At 44.3% G+C, this 19,604-nt stretch overlaps 1 protein-coding gene and 1 pseudogene across 1 annotated transcript in view; one reads left to right on the top strand and one right to left on the bottom strand.

The window, feature by feature from the left end:
• Positions 1-18,466, bottom strand: part of YPEL2 (yippee like 2) — a 54,990-nt gene extending 36,524 nt beyond the window's left edge. The window contains exons 1-2 of the mRNA XM_006924891.3: positions 18,361-18,466; positions 1,419-1,731 (exon numbers count right to left, since the gene is read on the bottom strand). Of these exons, the coding sequence (XP_006924953.1) occupies positions 1,419-1,535 (117 nt within the window). The 5' untranslated portion in view covers positions 1,536-1,731; positions 18,361-18,466. The remainder of the gene's footprint in view (positions 1-1,418; positions 1,732-18,360) is intronic.
• On the top strand, positions 17,696-17,814 carry LOC112473405 (annotated as a pseudogene).
• Positions 18,467-19,604: the final 1,138 nt, after the last annotated feature.

Genomic DNA, 19,604 nt, shown 5'->3' with positions numbered 1-19,604 from the left:
AAGCAAAGAGGACTAACTCCTGTCTTCCCTCACTGAAACAGCCTCTCCACATCTAAACTTCCAGACTCAAGGGGTTCCCAAAAGATCCAAGGAATCCGAGACAAGATGGGTTAGGTGATAGAGAAGGAAGCTATAGGCTGGCTGGAACATAAATAGCATCAAGGAGAGTAATTGGCAGAAGCCTAGTGGGGAAAGTGGGCCAGATGCCAGGACTCTGAGGGCTCCAGGGTTCAAGCTCCATGGTAATCCGAGAACCTGGAATAGGCCTAAGAGGAGGAGGTTCATCCTCAGTCCTGATTTAAGAATTCCCACTACCACAGATGTGGCTGTTCACGCAGCCTTCCTCACTTCCTGTCAAGTCGGCCAGCTGGAGGGGGCTGTTCTATAACTGTTGATCCTTCATCCCTCTCTGGCTGGGCTACCAAGCCAGAGGCAAGGGAAGTGATGCCACCTTTTCTAGCAATTCTTGTAAACAGATCAAGAGCACTAGTTTTTTTTGAAAACAGCCTGGGTCTCATAAAGGTTCATCTGTTTCTTTTTTTACTTTAATGGCATGTAGTACAGGTTGTAAGAAAGGAGGCTTTTTAAAGGGAAAAGTCCCTCATGATCTCTCTCTCCTTTTCATGCAGCCTAGTAAAACCTGTTTCTCCTCCCCTGGGAATGTAGGACCAGGAAAGAGGTAGCTCCCCTGAGAATGCTGCCTGAAGGAGCCAGTTCCTGGATTGCATAACTGGGATGTTGAGTTTATTTATTCTTTAATAATTCCCCCACCCCACCTTTAGGTAGCAGTTGTCAAGGCTACTCTGGGAAAACAGGGCTCCATTTTTTCTCCTGATTGTGATCAAAAGTCATGCTAAATTACCTCATGTAGAAGCCCTAAAGGTCCCCACAAGCCAGTAAGTCAGCTCTTCACCAAGCCACTTTTGGTCCTCCCCAAGGGCCATCCATTTTGGTAATTCAAAGGTCTCATAACCTTCCTGGGGGCTTGGAAGGCAGTATCATCTCTTATCTCAGCTAAGAGACCCTGCTACAAGATATCCTGGCCCCATCACCTTTCTTAGAATTCACTTTCCAGGCAGGCAGTACTCTGCACAGTGTTCATCTGCCAACCTAAGCCAATCCAGCTCCAATCCCTCCTCAGCAACTCTCCCCTCTGGCCAGCAAGCTGCCAGTCCCCACAGCCTCCAACAGGGGTGACTTCTAATTTCCAAAATAACAAATTAAACTAGTATGCTCTCTCCAACTCAAGAGTTATTTCTCACTTGACTGAGACAGCCAAGAGGATCAGCCCTCCCTGTACAGAAGACAGAGTACACATGTCCTGGGCTCTTCGGGAGAGCTTGTGAACCTCGGCAACCTCAGGGGCAGGAAGTGCCCTCCCCCAGGGTAGGCAAGGAAGGCCTGCAGGGAATGTGTACCTTGGAAATGAGTTCATCATGATTGGCCAAGTGGGCTCTGCAGTGAATGCAGCTGTAGGTCCGGTGGCAGGAGGGCAGATACGCCTGGAAAGTCTTGGATCTTGTCATCTTCACCATTGGCGCTGTTGAACGTGGGGTGAACTCTGGGGCAGCCCACGAGGCACTCCCACAGGACGGGTCGCACGGGAAACACCGGAAGACACAGGTAAAGGCCGTGGTTTGGCAGGGGGTGGGTGTGGGGCAGGCTCCACACACTGGTGATGTCTTCAGAGGAAGGACCCTCAAGTAGAGGTCTACGGCTGGTTCTCAGCAGCTGCAGTGCCAAGATAAGGGGAATATCATTAACTGATGGAGCTGGGCTTCCTGCAAAGCAAGTAGAGTCCAACTGCCACCAAGAGGGCAGCATTTACAGGATAAAATGACCCCCTTTTCTGTTCCTTACACTGTGTCAAGATGCCCAATGAAGAAGAAAGAAACCACCGGAGATCCCAGTATTGCTGATTTTCTAGAGTTAAAGGTTCAGGATCAACTCAGGGCTCTCAGTAGTCCCTGGGTACCCTCCACCGACATTCAGCAAACTGGCATGATCGCCATTCCTAATAAGCCCCAGAAAAGGACAGGCTTAAAGATACACTACCTATAATCCCCTAGGATAGGATTCCTGAGGTTCCCCGCCCCCTTTTCCTGAGCCAAATAAGATAAATGGCTAAAGAAAAAGGAAATTCAGCCTCTAGAGAGTCACTACATCTACAGTCACATATGGATTTCTCATCCATTTCCAGATGCCGGAATCCTCCAACACTTGAAACCCCCACCTGCAGAGACAATAACCCCCACACCACCCTTTGCTTATGGACTAAGTATGAGACACAAAGGATGAAGTTCCCAACAAGCAGAGTTCCTCATGGCTCGCCAGCTCTTTTGGGAGAAATGATTCCCTTTACCATACTTTGCCCAGAAGTAGATGCTCAGTACATTTTTTTTTTTTTTTGGAAAACTCAAGTAAATGTGTGAAACCAATGGCATAATCAGGCTCCTGCATCTAAAATTCACAGTGACTGAATTTTATCAGAATTTCTCCTCTATCCTCAAACTTCCCATTACTCATTCCGCAGTACCAAACATCTCTCCTCAGCTCTTTTATTCTACTGGGAACCAAGGACACTGAGAAAGTGAGGAGGCTCCCAGGGTACACCCAAGTAAAGGTCCTGAGGGCAAAGCCCCAAGAGCTAAGACTCTCTCTGCTTCTCAAGCTCACCTGCCGGAGGCTTCTGAGCCTGCCTATTCCCTAGGCTTCACTAATAGAGTGGTGTTCCCACTTGCCTACCTCTGAGAAAAGCCAGAGTGTTAATTAACACCTGCGTCATGCTTTGAAGATAAAATTATTTAGAGAGACGGGGGAGGAAGACAAACAAAACCCAATCTTCCTTGCTGGATTATGTCTGGGATCCATCTGGATGTCTGGAGAAAGCCCACAAATCACAGTTGTCTTTTTCCTCTAAACCTCAGTGGAACCAAATCTCCCAAAGGCCTCCTTCCTGGCATCCTTACCCCCACAGCAGTCACTGAAGGCCACTGTACCCCTGGGACTCTGTATATCTTCCTAAGGGGCCAACACCACTGGCCAGCACTAGGCTGAAGGACAACAGTGGTCACTACCCCTTATTCTGCATGTCCCTTTTGCAGCGCTGAGCCAAGGAGGCTCCACATCCAGGCTGACGTCCAACCGTGGAAGGGATTCAGACCTACAGGGGCCCAGATATAATGTCTTCTCTGCTCAGTCTATTTTTAAAGATGTAAAATCAGGTTAAATAGAACATTATAGAAATACTTGAATATGGAAGTGAGAATTAATTTCCTCAGCTTTGCCTCGGAGTTGGCCTGGCCATAACAGGAGATGAGAAAGGAAGATACGTGACCCCTTGAATCCACAGCCCCTTCATCTCACCCTGGGGATACTCTAGGAGTGGGTAAGGTGAGTAGACAAAACAAAAGCCCATGGGAGACCAATGATGTTGGGTGTTGAAGTATTAAAGGTGGTAGAAAGAGCCAAGTAGCCCTCTTTCCTGTACTTTCCTGTACCCTGTTCCACTCTCAGGAAGAACAGCATTTCCAGGTAAGGAAGGGGTGGTAGGTCAGGGTAAGGAACAGGAAAGGCAGGCAGGGGAAACGAGCGGGAGGCTTGCTCCAGGCCAGCCACTTCTGAAGTCCACACTTTAGCTGCCCAGTGGGGAGCACTAGAAGCACTGGCCCCTTCAGTCTTAGACAAACACTGAGGGAAGCAAAGGAAACAACGAGCCTGGCTGCCAAACCGGGTTTATAGAGCAGCCACAGAGCCTGTTTTCTTATACATGCAGCCGGCTTCTAAATTATGCATTTCCCCAGAGTAGAATTATTTCTTCTCTCACTTCTCTTCTGTAGGAAACCAAAAAAAAAAAGTTCACAGGCAGGGGTTTCTGGTTATGCTCAGCTTCTAATCTGAATCCCAAAACTTATTCAAAGCTACCTTCTGAGCAATAAGCATTTACAGTCTGTATTAAATGTATGTCACATACAAATACATACCCATGCACACACATTCATTGCACACCACACCGCTGAACTTAAAAAGACAAGTGAAAAATTGACATGTAAGCAATATCCAGGTTTCTTGGTACTAGAAAAACCCTGGAGAGCCTAGATAGCAGGTATTAGTCTTTGCTGCTCCAGTTACTCTGTCTTCCTGCTCTTTCACAGGACTTTACAAGCATCTAAAAACTTTTTCTTTTCCTTCCCCAAAAAGGAAAAGAAAAAGTGGCTTGATGAAATATGGATCTTGTTCAACTGGTACAAGGCAAACAAGAAGGAACGAGAGGGGACGACTTGAAAGCAAGATGAAGCAGGATCAAGAGAGGGTCCTTGTGCCTGAAAAGGAAGAAGAGAGCAGGCTGAGTGAGAGAAAAAAGATGAGAGCTAGAGACCAAAAAATAATCACCTGTTACTGTCTTCGTCCCTCCCGTGGGAAAATTTTTAAACACTGCTTTTTTGAATTGGCTCATAGGAAGAAAGACAAAATAGATTTTAAAAAAATTTTAAGAAAGAAATGAAGGGCCTGGGGCTGCGAACTCTATCACCTTTTAACTTTTGGAGCTTGGTACTTGTTAATGGGGCTACAGGCTCTATGGGGCTTCATAAGTCCAACTCGCTGAATATATTGTGAAGTCCGAATTGATTTCCAATAATAATCAAATGAGCTCAATATTTAAAAGCCTCAGGGCACGTGTACAAATTAAACACCATTTTAAGTGAAGTGATAATCCATCATCATAGAAATTAAAGGAAGATTTGCTACCACTCCCAGCTGCCTTCCACTGATCAGCATGTTAAGAAAAGATGTGAACTATCATAATGAAAACCAAAGACCTTAGGTACACCACTCTGAGAGAAAATGCATAGGGAAGACACAACAAACTTGACTGGCCAACCTGACAAACAGAACTGCTTCACAAGGAGCCACAGGACTGCAGCTGGGACTCAAAAGAGAACCTTCTGAGTGTTCCCAGGATGAAGGGGTTAAGACATATGAATTCTTCAGGTAAGCTAAAGGAACTCAGTGAATAACGTGGGAAGCAAGGCTGCACTGCCACGCACACAACCACAGAAAATGAGAAGGTGGAACTCACGAGGGGAAGTAACACCTTCATCCGCAGGATAGGACCATCTCTAGGTGGGCCTCTGTGTTGTTGTTTTGTGGGGTGTTCTGGTAAAGGGTAGGCAAAGAGTGCCTGGAAAAGAAAGAAGTAGGCTCTGGAATCACAAACCAGTTCTACTTCTTCCTAGCTGAGTGATTGAGGGCAAGTTTTTTAACCACTCTGACCCTCAGCTTCCCCAACTCTAACAATACGAACCTACACAGGGTTATGAGGATTAAATGAGATAATGTCAGCGCACACAGTACTGGCACACAGCCCAGGCAGGCCCCTAAGCCTCCTTTCCCCCTTAAATCCACCCTCTGCATTTCGGCCAGCACTGTCTATTTAAAAAGCAGATTTGACCATGTCGTCACTCTCACGGCCTTCAGAAAGGCAACACAGGGTAGCAGTTAAGAAGACAAGTTCCGGAACCAGACTCCGGGATTTCAAATTCCAGCTCTGCCATTTGCTAGCTGTGTGACCTTGGACAAGTCACTTAACTTCCATGGATCTCGCTTCCCTCATCAAAAAATAGGAATAGTATCTTCCTCATAGGACCTTGTGCAGATTAACTAAGTTAAAATGTAAAGTATTCAGCATATATGCGTCTGGCACGTAGTAAGTATATAATAAATTCTAAGTGTGTTACTGTTGGTATTACCATCTACCACTGACACTCAAAAATGGCTTCAGACTCATCTCTACCATGTTGAACTGACAACCAAACAGAACTCAGATCTGGCAACCAAACTCTTTGTAGTCCCTCCTAACACACCACACTTGCATTTCACCCTTGCTAGCTTTCGTTGATGCCATTCCCTCAGCCTGACATACCCTTCCCACAACTGCTCACCTGGCCCTTACTTGTCTATTAAGTCGTAGGCTCAAATGTCACCTCAGCACTGGGCTTACTGGCCCCTTCTCCTGTGCTCACCTCTATCTTAACACTTACCCTATTAAAATTGAAATTATCCTTTTCTGCCTCAACTAGAGGTAAACTCCAAGAGCAGGGACCATGTCTTAGTCATTTAGTCACACCCCCAGAACTCTGCAGCGCAGGGCACACAGTAGGCAGAGGCTGTCACTGACGTGAGCTCCTCCTGCTTTGCATTGGGCTGCTGACTAGATTGATCTACCTACTGTGAGGGTAACGGATGTGACTGAGCACCCCCTGCCCGCTTCTCCATCCAAGTAATGAGGCAGATGGCAAAGTTACTCTGGGTCCCCAGGCCCCATAAAACCCTATTCTCCCCTGACATTCCCCACTCAGATCCTGTGCTGAAATGCCCAGAATTGTGGTTCTTCCGGGCTATAGGTGAATTTTCAAGTCCTGAGTGTTAATTAAAGGACTGCCATTGGTATCCAAGCCCATTCTTTGCATTTGTGGGATCTAGGTTTTACATATATATCTGCCTGTTTTCCAAAGTTTCCATCTTTTACTTACTGTAGAAACTCTCAGAAAGCCCGAAGAGGGCTTTATGCTAGCTTTACGGACAGGAGAGTAGGAGCTGGACCAAGGAGCCCTGGTCTGTTTCACTGTGGATAAGGAAAGACAGAAGACCTGCTTGGAGGCAAAAAATAGGTGGTGAAAGTGGGAAGGGAACAGACAAGCCATTTCTGGAACTGGGAGAGAGAATAAAGAAAGAGACAGAATGGCTATGGAAGGCCCTTATCCCAGGAGGGATGACTTCCTTCCCCATTCCTGATCTCACAGGAATCCTGAACCCAGGCCAGGAAGCAGAGAGACCCAGTGTGCCTAGGCTGCCAAATAAGAGAAGTGGGAAACAGTAGAGTCCACTGGGGAGGAGTACAGGGTCTAGAGGCAGATGGGCTTGGACTCAGTCTTGGTTCTTCTCACTAGGCACATCCCCACTAGCTATATCGCCATTAGGCTACCTCATGGAGGAGGTAAAAGAATCAATGAGATAATGCAAATGAAGCATTCAGCACAGCACTTGGCACATGGTTAGTACTCAATAAACTTGATTAGCTATAATCATCCTCACCAGCAAGCATGAAAAAACACAGAACTGTTTATTCACAAGACCCAAACAAAGCAACATCCCTGTCTCCCAGGTTGACTTAGGGTAGTTAGAGGGTTAGGACCTAAATTAATCCACTTAAAGGTATACTGCGGTTTAAGTAGGTTTTTGTGGCTTAACTGGGGATCTGACATTATTGATATGTCATTCCAAACAACAGACCACTCCATCACTTAATGCAGAGGAAAAGTCACCTCTGGGTCTGCACTGACTCTCATAATCCCGGGGTGGGGGCGCTAGTGATAACTTTACCAAAATGCCCCTAAGAAAATAAAACTGCCCTGAAGCTGATATGCAAGACGCACAGGAAAATCAATGTCATCATTTCATAGTTACCCACTGTATAGCACTGGGCCCAGGTGGCATTTCAAATCCATCCAGTTAATAATCAAAACCAGCTTAGATATCAAGAAACTACTCTCTTTCGTAAACTAAGCCAACTATTCATCTCTATCCTGGATATAGGGCCTAGTCTTGATTTCAGGGGGATTATCTGTCAGATGATAATCCTTCATGATCTCTAGAATTCCTTTAGCTTTTAAAGTCCTGATTCCATGTTGTAATTATGTCTCTGCCAGGCGAGAGTATGCATCCTCCAACCGTCATTCTGTTAAGACCTTGATTTCAGCGAATTCATAGAACATAGCAGTCTCACTGAGTCCACTCAGAGATGACTGCTGGACTGTGCTTTTGCAACATCTGTTAGCACAGCAATATATTTACCACATGGTCCTTAGTTCAGCACTTTGCCTGGGGAGGCCCCCAAGTGAGGCTTGCATCTGTTAGAATATCCACATAGAGAAAAGGCAGTTCCCCTTGAAAATCCTCAAACTGGCATGTAATTTACTAGACATTAGATAGGAATAGCTGTTACTAGCTGGCTATGAAGAGATCGGATACCCCTTTGGGTTGTTTCTACAATTTTAATCAAAAATAATGTAAAAAGCTCAGATTATCTGTCTGGAGATAGGTTACCAAGGACACTTGGCTAAAGTTCATTGATGGCTTCCTTCTTTCTCTTATACGACTCCCAGCTCCAAAAAGGATTTATGGTGGCTTACAAAAATGTAAACAATACAATACTAGTATAAAATACTAGTATTAGGAGAAATTTAAAAAAGAGCATTAAGGCATAGAAAAGTATGCTGTTAAGTTGCTAAATATTTACCAAATTTCAATTGCAAATTTGGCTTTGCACTCTCCAGTAACCAAGGCAGAAAAAAAAATATACCAGCAGTTATAAGATTTATATTTCCTAGAAAATAAAAGAACTTTAGTTATTCACGATACAGATTTTCTGAGAGACATTTCTTCTATGGGCAGTCACAGAGACGACAATGAGTAACTCAGTGGACAAGATCCCCAAGAGACCCCAACAGTTCCTACCATGTAACCCTCTTGCAAGACTGTCTCTTAGAAGTCCCTCCATGAAAATGGACAGCGTAACAAACACCAAAGGGCAATGCAGTAAAAGGGATTCTACGTGGGGTCAAATCAGGGAAGCCCAAGAACATGGCTTTTGGATGGTCTGGCTGGCTCCAGTGATACAGACTCTGCAGAGGAATAGAAGAAGTACAGAGACTTCTGGCAATGTTCTGTGAGTATTCCTCAGCACACCAGGCTTTTGAGTAACAAAAAAATGGGCATCCTCTAACAGCCAGGTCCAAACAGTAATACTTTTGAACACTAACACTATTAGGTCCTAGTGCTACATTCAACTCTCTCGTGGGCTGCTTCTCCTTGAAACTCTCCCTTACGGGCCTCATCATGCCTCTTCCAATTTTTCTCCCACCTCTCTACCTGAGCCTCAGTCTCCCTCACTGCTCTTCTGCCATCCTCCTCTGTTCCCTCCATGTGTCTGACTGTCTGCTCCCCCCAGGCATTCTCATCTATACCTTCAAGTCTTCTAAACCTCTGCCTACCACTCCTGAACCCTGGATCCCTTTCGAAAGGATGCCTCTATCTGGCTCCTAGGAAAGCACTTCAAACCAAACCCATCCAAAGTCAATGCCACCTTTCCTCTTCTCCCTGCCTCCTATTACCTTTACCCCAATTCTGTTCCTTCCTCCTCAAGGCCCAGTTGCCCAAGCAGGAAATACCCTTTATGCTCTCTTCCTTCCGTGTCATACTTCACCTGTGTCCTAGACAGTTGGTTCTGCCTCGGAAATCCACACACCCCCATTGCCACCCTCACAGTCCCAGCCAACAGCACTATCCTCTCTCATCCTAAATGGTCATGATAGCTTCCTAACTGGACTCCCTGAGTCAGCTCTTACCACTCCAGCCCATTCTAGAATTCTATTTATACAACACAATCTGATCACATCTCTCTCGTGTTTCAAAAGCTCCAATGGTTTCCTGGCAGCCTACAGAACAAGGTTCAACCCCTCAAGTGGCACCAAGAACCTGGTAGCTTATTTTCTTATCACCTTCCCACCTCAATCCAAATCTGTCTCCCCAGCAGACCAAGCTCCCTTGCTATATTTTCTCAAGTTGTTTCAGCCTCTGGCAATGCCTCAACCTATCTTCTCTGCCTGATCAATGCCTGCTCATCCCTTAATACTCAGCTTAAATGAGACCCTAAGCAGATCTGGTACCTCCATTCTTCCAGCATGCAAAAAAAAAAAAAAACCAAAACAAAAAAAAAAAAACACATTTTTTTCTCCGGAATAGCCTTTACCACCCTGTTCGTGCATCGGTCTCCCCACCAGACCAGGAATTTCCTACAGTCAGAAGTCCAGTCTTTACTCCACATGGTTTTCTCAGAACTCCTAGTGTCCGCAACATTGGAGATTCTTGATAAAGAGTTAAGAGAGTAAAATGAATGACCATCAGTGAAACCGTGCTGCACTATAAAGCTGACATTTTTTAAATCTCCTTACTTTGCCACTATCCACTACATTTAAAATATTTACTTCTGGGCATTACATGGGACTCACATACCATTAATGCTCCACAAAGTTACAAAGGCAGCAAACTCTTATGACATCAACCCACTTGGGCTAGCAGGAGACTAAAACTCAGTACCGTGGAGCCCTGTTTCCGATAAGCCACACCACACGAACCTCTAATGGGTTCACCCAGCTGCTGTCTGATGGCAGAAACATTTCCCATTCCACCTCCTGGATCCTTCACAGCTTCTATGTGCCACCTAGGGCAGCTTCCCAAATGACTCTCCCCAGGCTGGCATTGACTTCTGGACCCCAAGAGAAACCCTCAAATTGCCAACCCAGGAACCTTTTTTCTCCCAGGCTGGTCCTCACAAAACCCCCAAGTAGTCTGAGCTGCTCCTCTAGACAAGACTGAATGAGAGAAAAAATGATATGTCAGACTTGGTTCAGACCAAGAAGGGGGCGGCGAAGGGGGGGTCCCCTCAGGCCCGCCTCTACTCCACATGGGAAAGAGGGCCAGATCTGCCCCTTTCCTCTGGCTCCCAGATACTGCTGCCCTCAGTATCGGGCCTTTGCTTTGTATTTGGTTATGCTCAGAGATAATAACCCTGGTTAAAATAAAACAAATACATTTTCCCCATGATCTGGAACCCAGAGAGGGGTCAGGTCCATTCCTGCCAGGGCTGTACTTAAACTATAATGTAAAACAGCCATTTAGGTCTATCAAGAAAACATTTTGGAAAACAGGCTAAGAGATGTGGCCTATCTTCAGAAGTTACGTCACCAGGGAGCTCTCCCCTTAACCTCCTCCCACCCCCACCAAGTCAGGTCCCCTATTCCACATGCGTTAACACTTTTCAGTTGTAGTTTGATTTTTATTGAGGTAGTTATTTGATTGTCATGTGTCTCACATACTCAAATATCATCGACTGAATAAATGAATGTCGTTTGGACTCTGGGCACTGTGCGACCTTGATTTCTCTTTAACTGCTGCTCCCTCAGGGCACAGCTAGGGCCCCAATTAGTTACAAACCATCCATTCCAAATCTGCCAATACAATTTCATTGTTCAGCTGTCAGCATGCCTTTGGCTTTCTCACTTTAATCTCCCAGTTCAAATAAATCCAAAACTCTAGATTCTGACATCTGTGGCTGGGCTTCCTGCCTTTCCACAACTGGAATTTGGAAATTAAACTTAAAACTCAAAAGAAAGGGCAGAGGCACTTTCAAAAGGAAGCCTGTATGTCTAAAGTCTCAGCCTTCGCCAGCCCAAAGATGGATGTATTTTCTTCTAAGAATTATTAAACTGTCATCTAAGGCTGCCATTTATTGAAAAAGAGAAAAAGGAAATGGGTGGGAGAGAGAGAGAGACTGATTCTAGAGCAATTTTCTGGATTTCTCCTGTTATGGGAATGGCAGTAGATTTTAGTAAGAATTACAGCCTCTTTTCCTTTCAGGCCTGGCACATCAAGGGGAAACATGCATGTTACCAGGCAGCTTTTTTATATAATTTAAGTAACTTCCACAAAACTAGTTGTTTATGGGTCAGTCTTCCTACGAGATTGTGAGCAATTCCTGGCCACAGACCGGGACTGGTTAATCATCCCCAATACCTAGCCCAAAGCCTGGCTTGGCTGGCAGTAAGATCTCAAAAAGCCTTAGTCCGGAGAAGGTGGGAAGTGAGGGAAGGAGGTAGGAAAGAGTCATCTAAGCCACTGCAGCAACTGTCGTAAGCCTCAGGGACTCCACAGTTCATTAATTTTCTATTATGGGCCCAGGAGGGCCCAGGTATTTGATATGCATTATCTCAATTAATCCTCACAACAACCCAGGAAGGCAGGCACTGTTATGATTACCTGTTTGAAAGTGCCAGAACCAACATGTGACTCCTGGGACCCCATCACTCACCCTTCATGGATCCTTCAACCCAGACAAGCCAGAGGGGTCTGAAGACGGTAATCATTGGTCCTTGAGAACATCTAAGAATATCTCCCGGAGGGAGAGTCTAAATCAACTAATTATAATGTAAACAAAGATGTCAAGTTCTCTTAAAACATGTTTAGCCTTTCAGGGTTGGCTCAATGCTTCAACTTTTTAAATTGCAGAAACCTGAGAAAACAAATGAGGGAAGGGAATAACCTGAACCAGAAGGTGGATCAATAGATTAGGCATAAGAAAAAGCTAGTTTTCAGTTGTCTTCCTGCTAATGGGATGTTTAGCTTTAAGGTTGCAGTTAAGTGTGCAGATAATTTTCCTCAAATCCTAAAGGAAACAAATTAAGGACCCCGTAAGCAAAACTAACTAAAAGCCCTATTTATGTTTACATAATACACATGTTTATACCATTAATAAAGCAGATACTAAAAGAGAATTCATTTCTATCTTACAGTCTATTTGGCAGTGCGTCAATTTAGGGAGGGACCCCCAACAGACAGAGCCCAGAGTGGTAAAAGAGATAAAGGAAAGGCAAATATAATGGATGACACACACAGGAGTCATACAAACAAAAGAAGAAAAGATAAGAAAGCGGCAAAAAAAAGTTAGGGAAAGGAGGCCAAAGGTCAAGGATACTAGGTGGTTGGTTTCTGCCAGGTAGATAACTACTTCAGTGATTTCCAGACCTCAGATGTAGGTGGAGTGGGCTCCATTAGAAAAACTTAGAAAATATTTCTTTCGATTATTATAATTTGCCTGCTTTTATTAGATTCTTCATCCTGAACATCTGGGTTTTGTAGACCTTTGGTTGGGCTAGTTCTCATGGCAGCCAGGATGGAGACTCCCTAGGGATAATCTCCCTTTCAGAGAATGCCTATTATCTATGTCAACTAGTCATTGTTCACAGGTCTTCATCCTCAGGAGTTCTTCTGTGAATGTAAGTCACAGTCCACTTCCAACGAGTTACTAAACTGTAGCAAAGGCAGCCCAAGCAAATATAGCCCAGTGTCCTCCTTCCCACATCTCAGGTGCCTCCTGAACATTCCTTAAAAGCCACCTCTCCCGCTCACACTTCTGTGGCTTTGCACACACTGCTCCCTCTGGACTGTTTCTGCCTGTTTAAACTCTCTTCATTCTCCACAGCCCATCTTCAAAATGCCTACCCTTCTTTCTGTATCTCTGTAATGACTTCAAATTCCACCTTGTATTCTGGTTATTAACTAATACATATGCTTTAATTGCTCCTGAATATATTGTCTTAGGGACAGTGGCCATATCTTAACTTATCCTTATCTCCCAAAGGTCTTATTATCTGTTGAATGATTACCCAGGAAAATAAAACCAAGGTTGAGTTTCAGCCCCAGGCCAGAGGTTCTTCTTCTCTCGCTCAAAATAGAAATCAAAATTTTCCTCACTCAGGCGGGATGTGTTCCAAGCTTACGCTTTCTGGCCCAGGTACTCCCATGGGGAAACGAAACAAATCATTAGGAAGATCAATATTTCCTATAACTAAATTTCATATCAGGTAAAATAAGGCCACTTTCTTTAGTCCTACCAAACTCAGCCACTGTTCACACCCAGAAGACTCTGTCCCAGCCTCAGTGGCACCCATCTGCCATCTGAATATCAAGCCTTCCTTCCTGGATATTAAGGAACAGATAAGGGAACTCCAGACACTAGGGGCTATTTTCATTCTGAGCTGGCAATCTAGTTCTAGATCAGAGCCATTTAAGTCTGGATATACCACATTCTCAAGACCACAGGGAAGGGCTGGCTCCCCTGTAGCTCAGGAGACAGGAGAGCAGTGCTGTTGACTCAGGAGACAGGAGTGTGGGTGGTGTGACACCTCACTGGCATGACAGCATGCTCGAGGAGGTAGGCTTTGCCTAGTATTGGGACATTACGGGTTATTTAGGGTTTTAGTCAGGAGTTGGTATTCTTCCAGAATGTATAGGAGTAGAAAGAGCCCTGGGCCTAAGAAACAAAAGGTATGGTTTTATAGTCTGTGCTTTGCCCTAATTACCTGTGTCTTAAGTCCTTTTAGCCTGTTTGAGCCTCAATGTTTATATCTCTAAAATGTAATACCTAAAATAGATTTTAATACCTAATCCAGCATATATCTAATTAATAGAAAGTTATAAACCAATAACTTGAAATTAGAGAAAATAAAAATTACAAGGTTAACACCAGAAAAAATTAGGAATGCAGGGCCCTACGGTTACTAAATTCAAGCCACAAATTTGGCTCAGTGCTTCCTGGCAGCCAAAGCAAAAAGAGAAACAGTTACAGATTTCCAACTGTCCACAGAGAAAAATCATACCAGTCTCTCGGAAGAGGCAAAGCTTTTCCTGGCACTTGATTCTGAAATTCTTCCAATTAACTTCTCAAAGGAGACATTAAGTAAAGTTGTAGCTTAAGTTTTCAACAATATAAAGCCTTATAAGAAATGTAGTAGCATGTTATATAAAGTTATAAGTGTCCCTCCATGCAAGCAAAGGGCAAAAACACCTCATCTCAGTGAAAACAATTCTGGAGGGGCTTAGATGGCCCAAGTATACAGCTTTCAGTTGTCCTACCTTAGTCCAAGGATAAAACTAAGAATGGCCAGAGGAACAGGTAGACAACATGTCTTTCCAAAAACTTCTATAAATATTACATCTTCCACACGGACATTTACTAAGAGTTACACATTTCTAAATTCCATTCTAGTTCTGATAGATCTAAGTGGCATTTTTTGCCTTCATTTACTTATACTAATTTACGAGTTTGTGGACAGAAAAGGGGTTCTGTGGAAGGTAACCTCACGGGGTGATCGGATCACAAATTCCTAACTGGGCTAGTCATGGTGCGTAGTCCTGCCCCAGGCATATAACTTTTTTAGTAAAAGGTTTATCTTTGCCTTAAGCAAGCCCTGACCATTCTTGTGTATCCAGGTTAACATACCTTTGAAATAAGTGTAACCACCCTCAAGAGAGCTTATAATCTTGTTAACTACCCTGTAATCCAATCTCCACCTTGCTTTCTCCCACCTTCATGTAAACTTCCTTAAACTGGTTCAAATAAACTCAAAAATCAGACTTCCTTATGTCAACAATTTGGTGGTTTTTACCTCTTCCTGTCCGTTACCAAATCAATGGATTGGGAATTCCTGCCAGTCAGAGGGAAGGAGAATCTAATTATTAATAATAGTATTGTTATTAATAGCTAACACTAAGTGCTTATGTGCCAGGCTCTGTACCTGGTTTTCCTACATTTTCTCATTTAATCTTTCCATCAATCCTGTGTGATAGTTACTATTATTAGTCCCATTTAACAAATAATGAATAGAGATTTAGAGAAGTTTAGCAAATTGCCCAAGGTCACAGAGCTAATTATCCAAATCTCTCTGGTTCCAAAACCTAGCCTCTTAACACTACTTATAGTGCCTCCTAGTAGTTATGAAATGTGATTACTGGTAGAAATGCTTGTTTGTCAGAACAGTGAGGCCCAGAATAAGGCTACTGGAGGAGGAAAAAATTGTTCATTAACAAAACAACAATGGAGTTTTTAGAGACTTTGGTGACCTATAAAAATGAAAGGATGAAAAAGAGTGTGAAAAGCAGAAATCCCAAAGGAAAGTAATTCCAAAGGAATACAACCCCATCCCAGGAAAAGGGAGAGGAAAAATGTTTTCTTCTCTTGAAAATAAAGTATGGTTTCCTACTCTTAGAGACTAAACCTTATTAACTCCTTAGACATTTATTCATTCCAACAAAAGATAGATGTTTTATCCCGTGCTACTCCATGGCAAGCAGTGAGCAAGACAAAAGCTCTCAAGTTTGCAAGGGAGCCGCCCATCAAGTAGATGATAAATTTCTAGATGGGATTAGATTTGGAAAAAAAAAAAAGGAATTAAGAGAGACTGAGAAGGGAGAGGAGAAGCTATTCTAAATAACTCAGATAGGGGCTGAGACCCAAGTGAGAGAAGCCAATCATGCAAAAATTTGGAGAAATAGCATTCTGGAAAGAGAGACTACCAGTAGAAAAGTCCCAATGACAAAAACCAACCTTCCACGTTTTAGAAGTCTCCAGAAGGCTGGTGCAGTAGAGCAGAATGAAGCAGAGTGGACTGGGCAAGGGCTGTAGGAGATAAGGTGGGAGAAATTGGGAGAGGTGACGGGCCTTTTAATCTACAGAGAAAGGAGTTGCATTATGTTTGAAGAGAATGAGAAGCCATTGGAAAGCTGTAAACAAACAAGCCATTGGAAAGCTGTAAACAGGAGTGTAGCATAATCCAATTTACTTTTAAATTTAAACCCTTCAGGGCTATATTTACAGCTCCAGAGGAAATTAAGGTAGGTGGGGTCCTTTAGGATGAAAGTATAGTACTTTGTTAAAGGTGTATCACTGAAAACTATGAACTCTAACAAAATGCCTTTAGCCTGAAGGCCCTGGCTTTCCATCACTGGAGGCTAAAGTTCAAAAGGATACTTCTTTTTCCAGAGCTTAATACCCTCTTCATGCTAAACAGATGAATATCAGAACACCTAAGGATTTGGTTGGCAGGCCCTAGGGAAATGCCAGGGCATTATGCAAAGGAAACTGACCCTGATTCTCCATTTTAATCCCATCTGAACACCTATGTCTTCCCTCTGCTTTTCCTATCCTAGCCTAACACTTTTGTTACTTTCTTTTTCCAGTAGGTTTTAAACGAAACATTCTAAATGTGAGCTGCTTGACCAAACTGAGCATTATTAAAGTTATTTCAACAATCCTACAGTTAGGGTTCCCACATAAGGCATATCTTTGGCAGGAAGGACCACAGTTGAATTTGATTAATTTAGAGTTCTTTTTGAAGTTAAATTGCAGCTTTGATTAATTCAAGGAAACTTCTGTTACCAACATGTTTGGACACAATAACTAAGAAGGAAACATCCAACATGTGGCTGCATCAGATGTACGTTCGTGCTTGAAGGTAGAAATAGAGGTAACAGCATCAGAAACTGGATGACTACAAGATCCATCTGCACGCAGGAACAGAGCTGTCACTATAGGAAAGAACCAGGGCTGAGAAGTGGGCAAACTTGTGCCTCTTCTCATTAACAACTGTTGACAGATAAGCCTTCGACAACACCCCCTGCCACCCTCAAACAAAAATAAAATCACCAGTCTGCCTTTCTCCCAGGCTGGAATACACAGATATTAAACAAAATCAACTCTTCTTCTGCTGGCCGGTTAATATCCTAGACACAATGACTGTGCTGCTGCCTTAAAAATCATTAAAAGTGAAAATTCAAATATCTGTGAATAATACAGCTAACTCATCATTACTCACGACCCCAACCCCACGCACCGAGAAACATCCAGTGGCCCAGAACAATGAACAGAAGCCCTCCAGCTAGAGTGGAGTGATGTGGGGAGGGAGTGGGTGTCTGCCTCTTATGGCCAAGACTTCATGGCAACTGAAAGAAAACAACACTATATCCTTAGACTTTTCAAAGCCTAGGCTAATGTAACTGACAGATGAGTGAGCTTGGGTTTGAACAGAGAGTGTGGGTCACATACCTGACTAAGGCTTTGCACAATTTATATCCAAGTTAATGCCTTTCTTTATTTATTGCCCTTAATTCCCACTAGATCAGGGTTTCTTATCAGCCACCGGCATCACAATCTCATAGCCACTTATTAAATATGTGCCTCACTGGGACTAAACATCTCTGAGTAGACTGACAAACTGCATTTTTAAACAGTACCCAGGTCGTCTGCGGCCATGCCACTCTGAACAAGCCGGATCCCGTCTGATCTCAGAAGCTAAGCAGGATCGGGCCTGATTAGTTCTTGGATGGGAAACCATCTAGGAAAGACCAGGGCCGTAGGCGCAAAAAAATAAAAAATAAGGGACTGTAAACTGACAAGATCCTTGCAATCTGTGAGGTCAACCACGGGTTGCCTCGCCTAAAAAAAATAAATAAATAAAATAAACAGTACCCAGGGTCATCTTTAGTCACACTAAATTTAAAGACCTCTGCCCTAGAGCTGTGTTTCTTAAACTGTGGGCCATGAGCCATTTGGTCAAAAAATCAAATTAATGGGTCATGACCAGCAGTTAGTCTCTTTTAATTAAGCAGAAAAAAAATATAGAGCACACTGCAGGTAGTAAGGGCAATTGTTTCCTGAAACTTATGGCAGTTGTGGACTTCTGTGCAGTGATGTAAAGTATATTCCTTATTGTGGATTTCACGCAGTTTGAAAAACACTCTCCTACCGGAAAGGAAAACAGTATTCTTGTGCGTGGTGTTTAATTTTCTATTTTCCACTCCTAACTCCAAGCTTCTTGGATCTGAAATGCTGTTGTCAAATCCTAAATTGATAAGGTAAAGACAAACAGAAGAAATGAGCCCAAGGCCCACACACTCTACTCTTACCTGACATCCTTATCATGGAGCTGGGGACAAGAGGACAATGTCAAAGGGAAGTTTGCACAACTCTCCTCAGGCTGGACCTGTATGTTCCTTGATATAAAAAAACAAAACAAAACAAAAAAAACAAACAAAACTTGTAGCCATTCATACCATTCACATCACAGTTCAGAAGAATTAAAATCTCATCTGGGCAAGACTCAGCCTCAATATTAAGTGCTAAGGAAATGAGGGGAAAAACGGATAGGACTCAGGTTGGGTCCACATTTGCAGGCCTGTGGCAATAATGATTAAGTCAAAGGAAAGCTAAGGAAGGGTGAATTCAATCGCACCGATCCCAAGGCCAAGTTCTCAGTCTCAGAACCAGAAGAACACTGCGGAGCATCAGCATGTGAGGTCAACTCCCACCCCAAGTCAGTGACATGAGTTACCTTGGGCAAGTTGCTTAACTTATCAATCAATCCCCTAGGTTCCTTGCACCGCTAATGTTCTGTGAGCAAAAGGGGTACAAAGTAGCAGACAGTTCCCCTTCTTGCCCAGTGCTCTAGAACAGGGAGCCCCATCTTGCTGGACCATAAGAAAAGAACAAGGGAGGAAAGGCAAGGAAAATAGGTGAGTAGCTGTCTTGTTAGCCTTTAGACTCACCAGCAGCAAGAACACACTTAAAAGAGCCTCAAGACTCCAGGAGAGCAAATTGACCAGGAGGCCAGAAAGCAAAAACCCCCTCAAGACTGTGGGTCAACTACATGCAGAAAAGAAAAAGACGGAGGACACACTTGCTTGGCTTTCAAAGCGCTTTATTATAAGCTGAGGGTGAAGTCAGGGATGGCAGTCTCCTGGGCTGAGGCCAAAAGAACAGGTGGTTCCCCGCAGCCCCTAACGGGAGAAAAGCCACCATTTGGATAAAGACACCCAAAAGAGGTCAGTGGCCAAGGAGGGTGAACGTGAAGCAGGAAGGAGCCGGAGCTGCCCCTCGGCCACAGTTCCCGGGAGGCAGTCACACAGGAGAGGCCCCGACAGTCCGTCGGGCAGGAGAGACCTCGCGCCCACCTCCTTGGCAAGGACACCGGGGAGGCGCCGGGAAGCAGCCGGGCAGGAACTGGGCTGCGGTCACCTCGGCCCAGTGGCGGCCGAGCGCTCTGGGGAGTTTCGAGGGCAGCAAGTCGCCCATGGGCGGGGGCTCCGAGGGCGGCGCTCCAGCCCCAGCGCCCCCAGCAGACCCCCAGCGTCAGCGGGGACAGAGCCCGGCC

This window comes from Pteropus alecto, unplaced genomic scaffold (genome assembly GCF_000325575.1).
Source record: "Pteropus alecto unplaced genomic scaffold, ASM32557v1 scaffold98, whole genome shotgun sequence".
Lineage (NCBI taxonomy): Eukaryota > Metazoa > Chordata > Mammalia > Chiroptera > Pteropodidae > Pteropus > Pteropus alecto.
The sequence above is the reverse complement of the archived record's forward strand: the minus strand, read 5'-3'. Positions and strand labels throughout refer to the sequence as shown.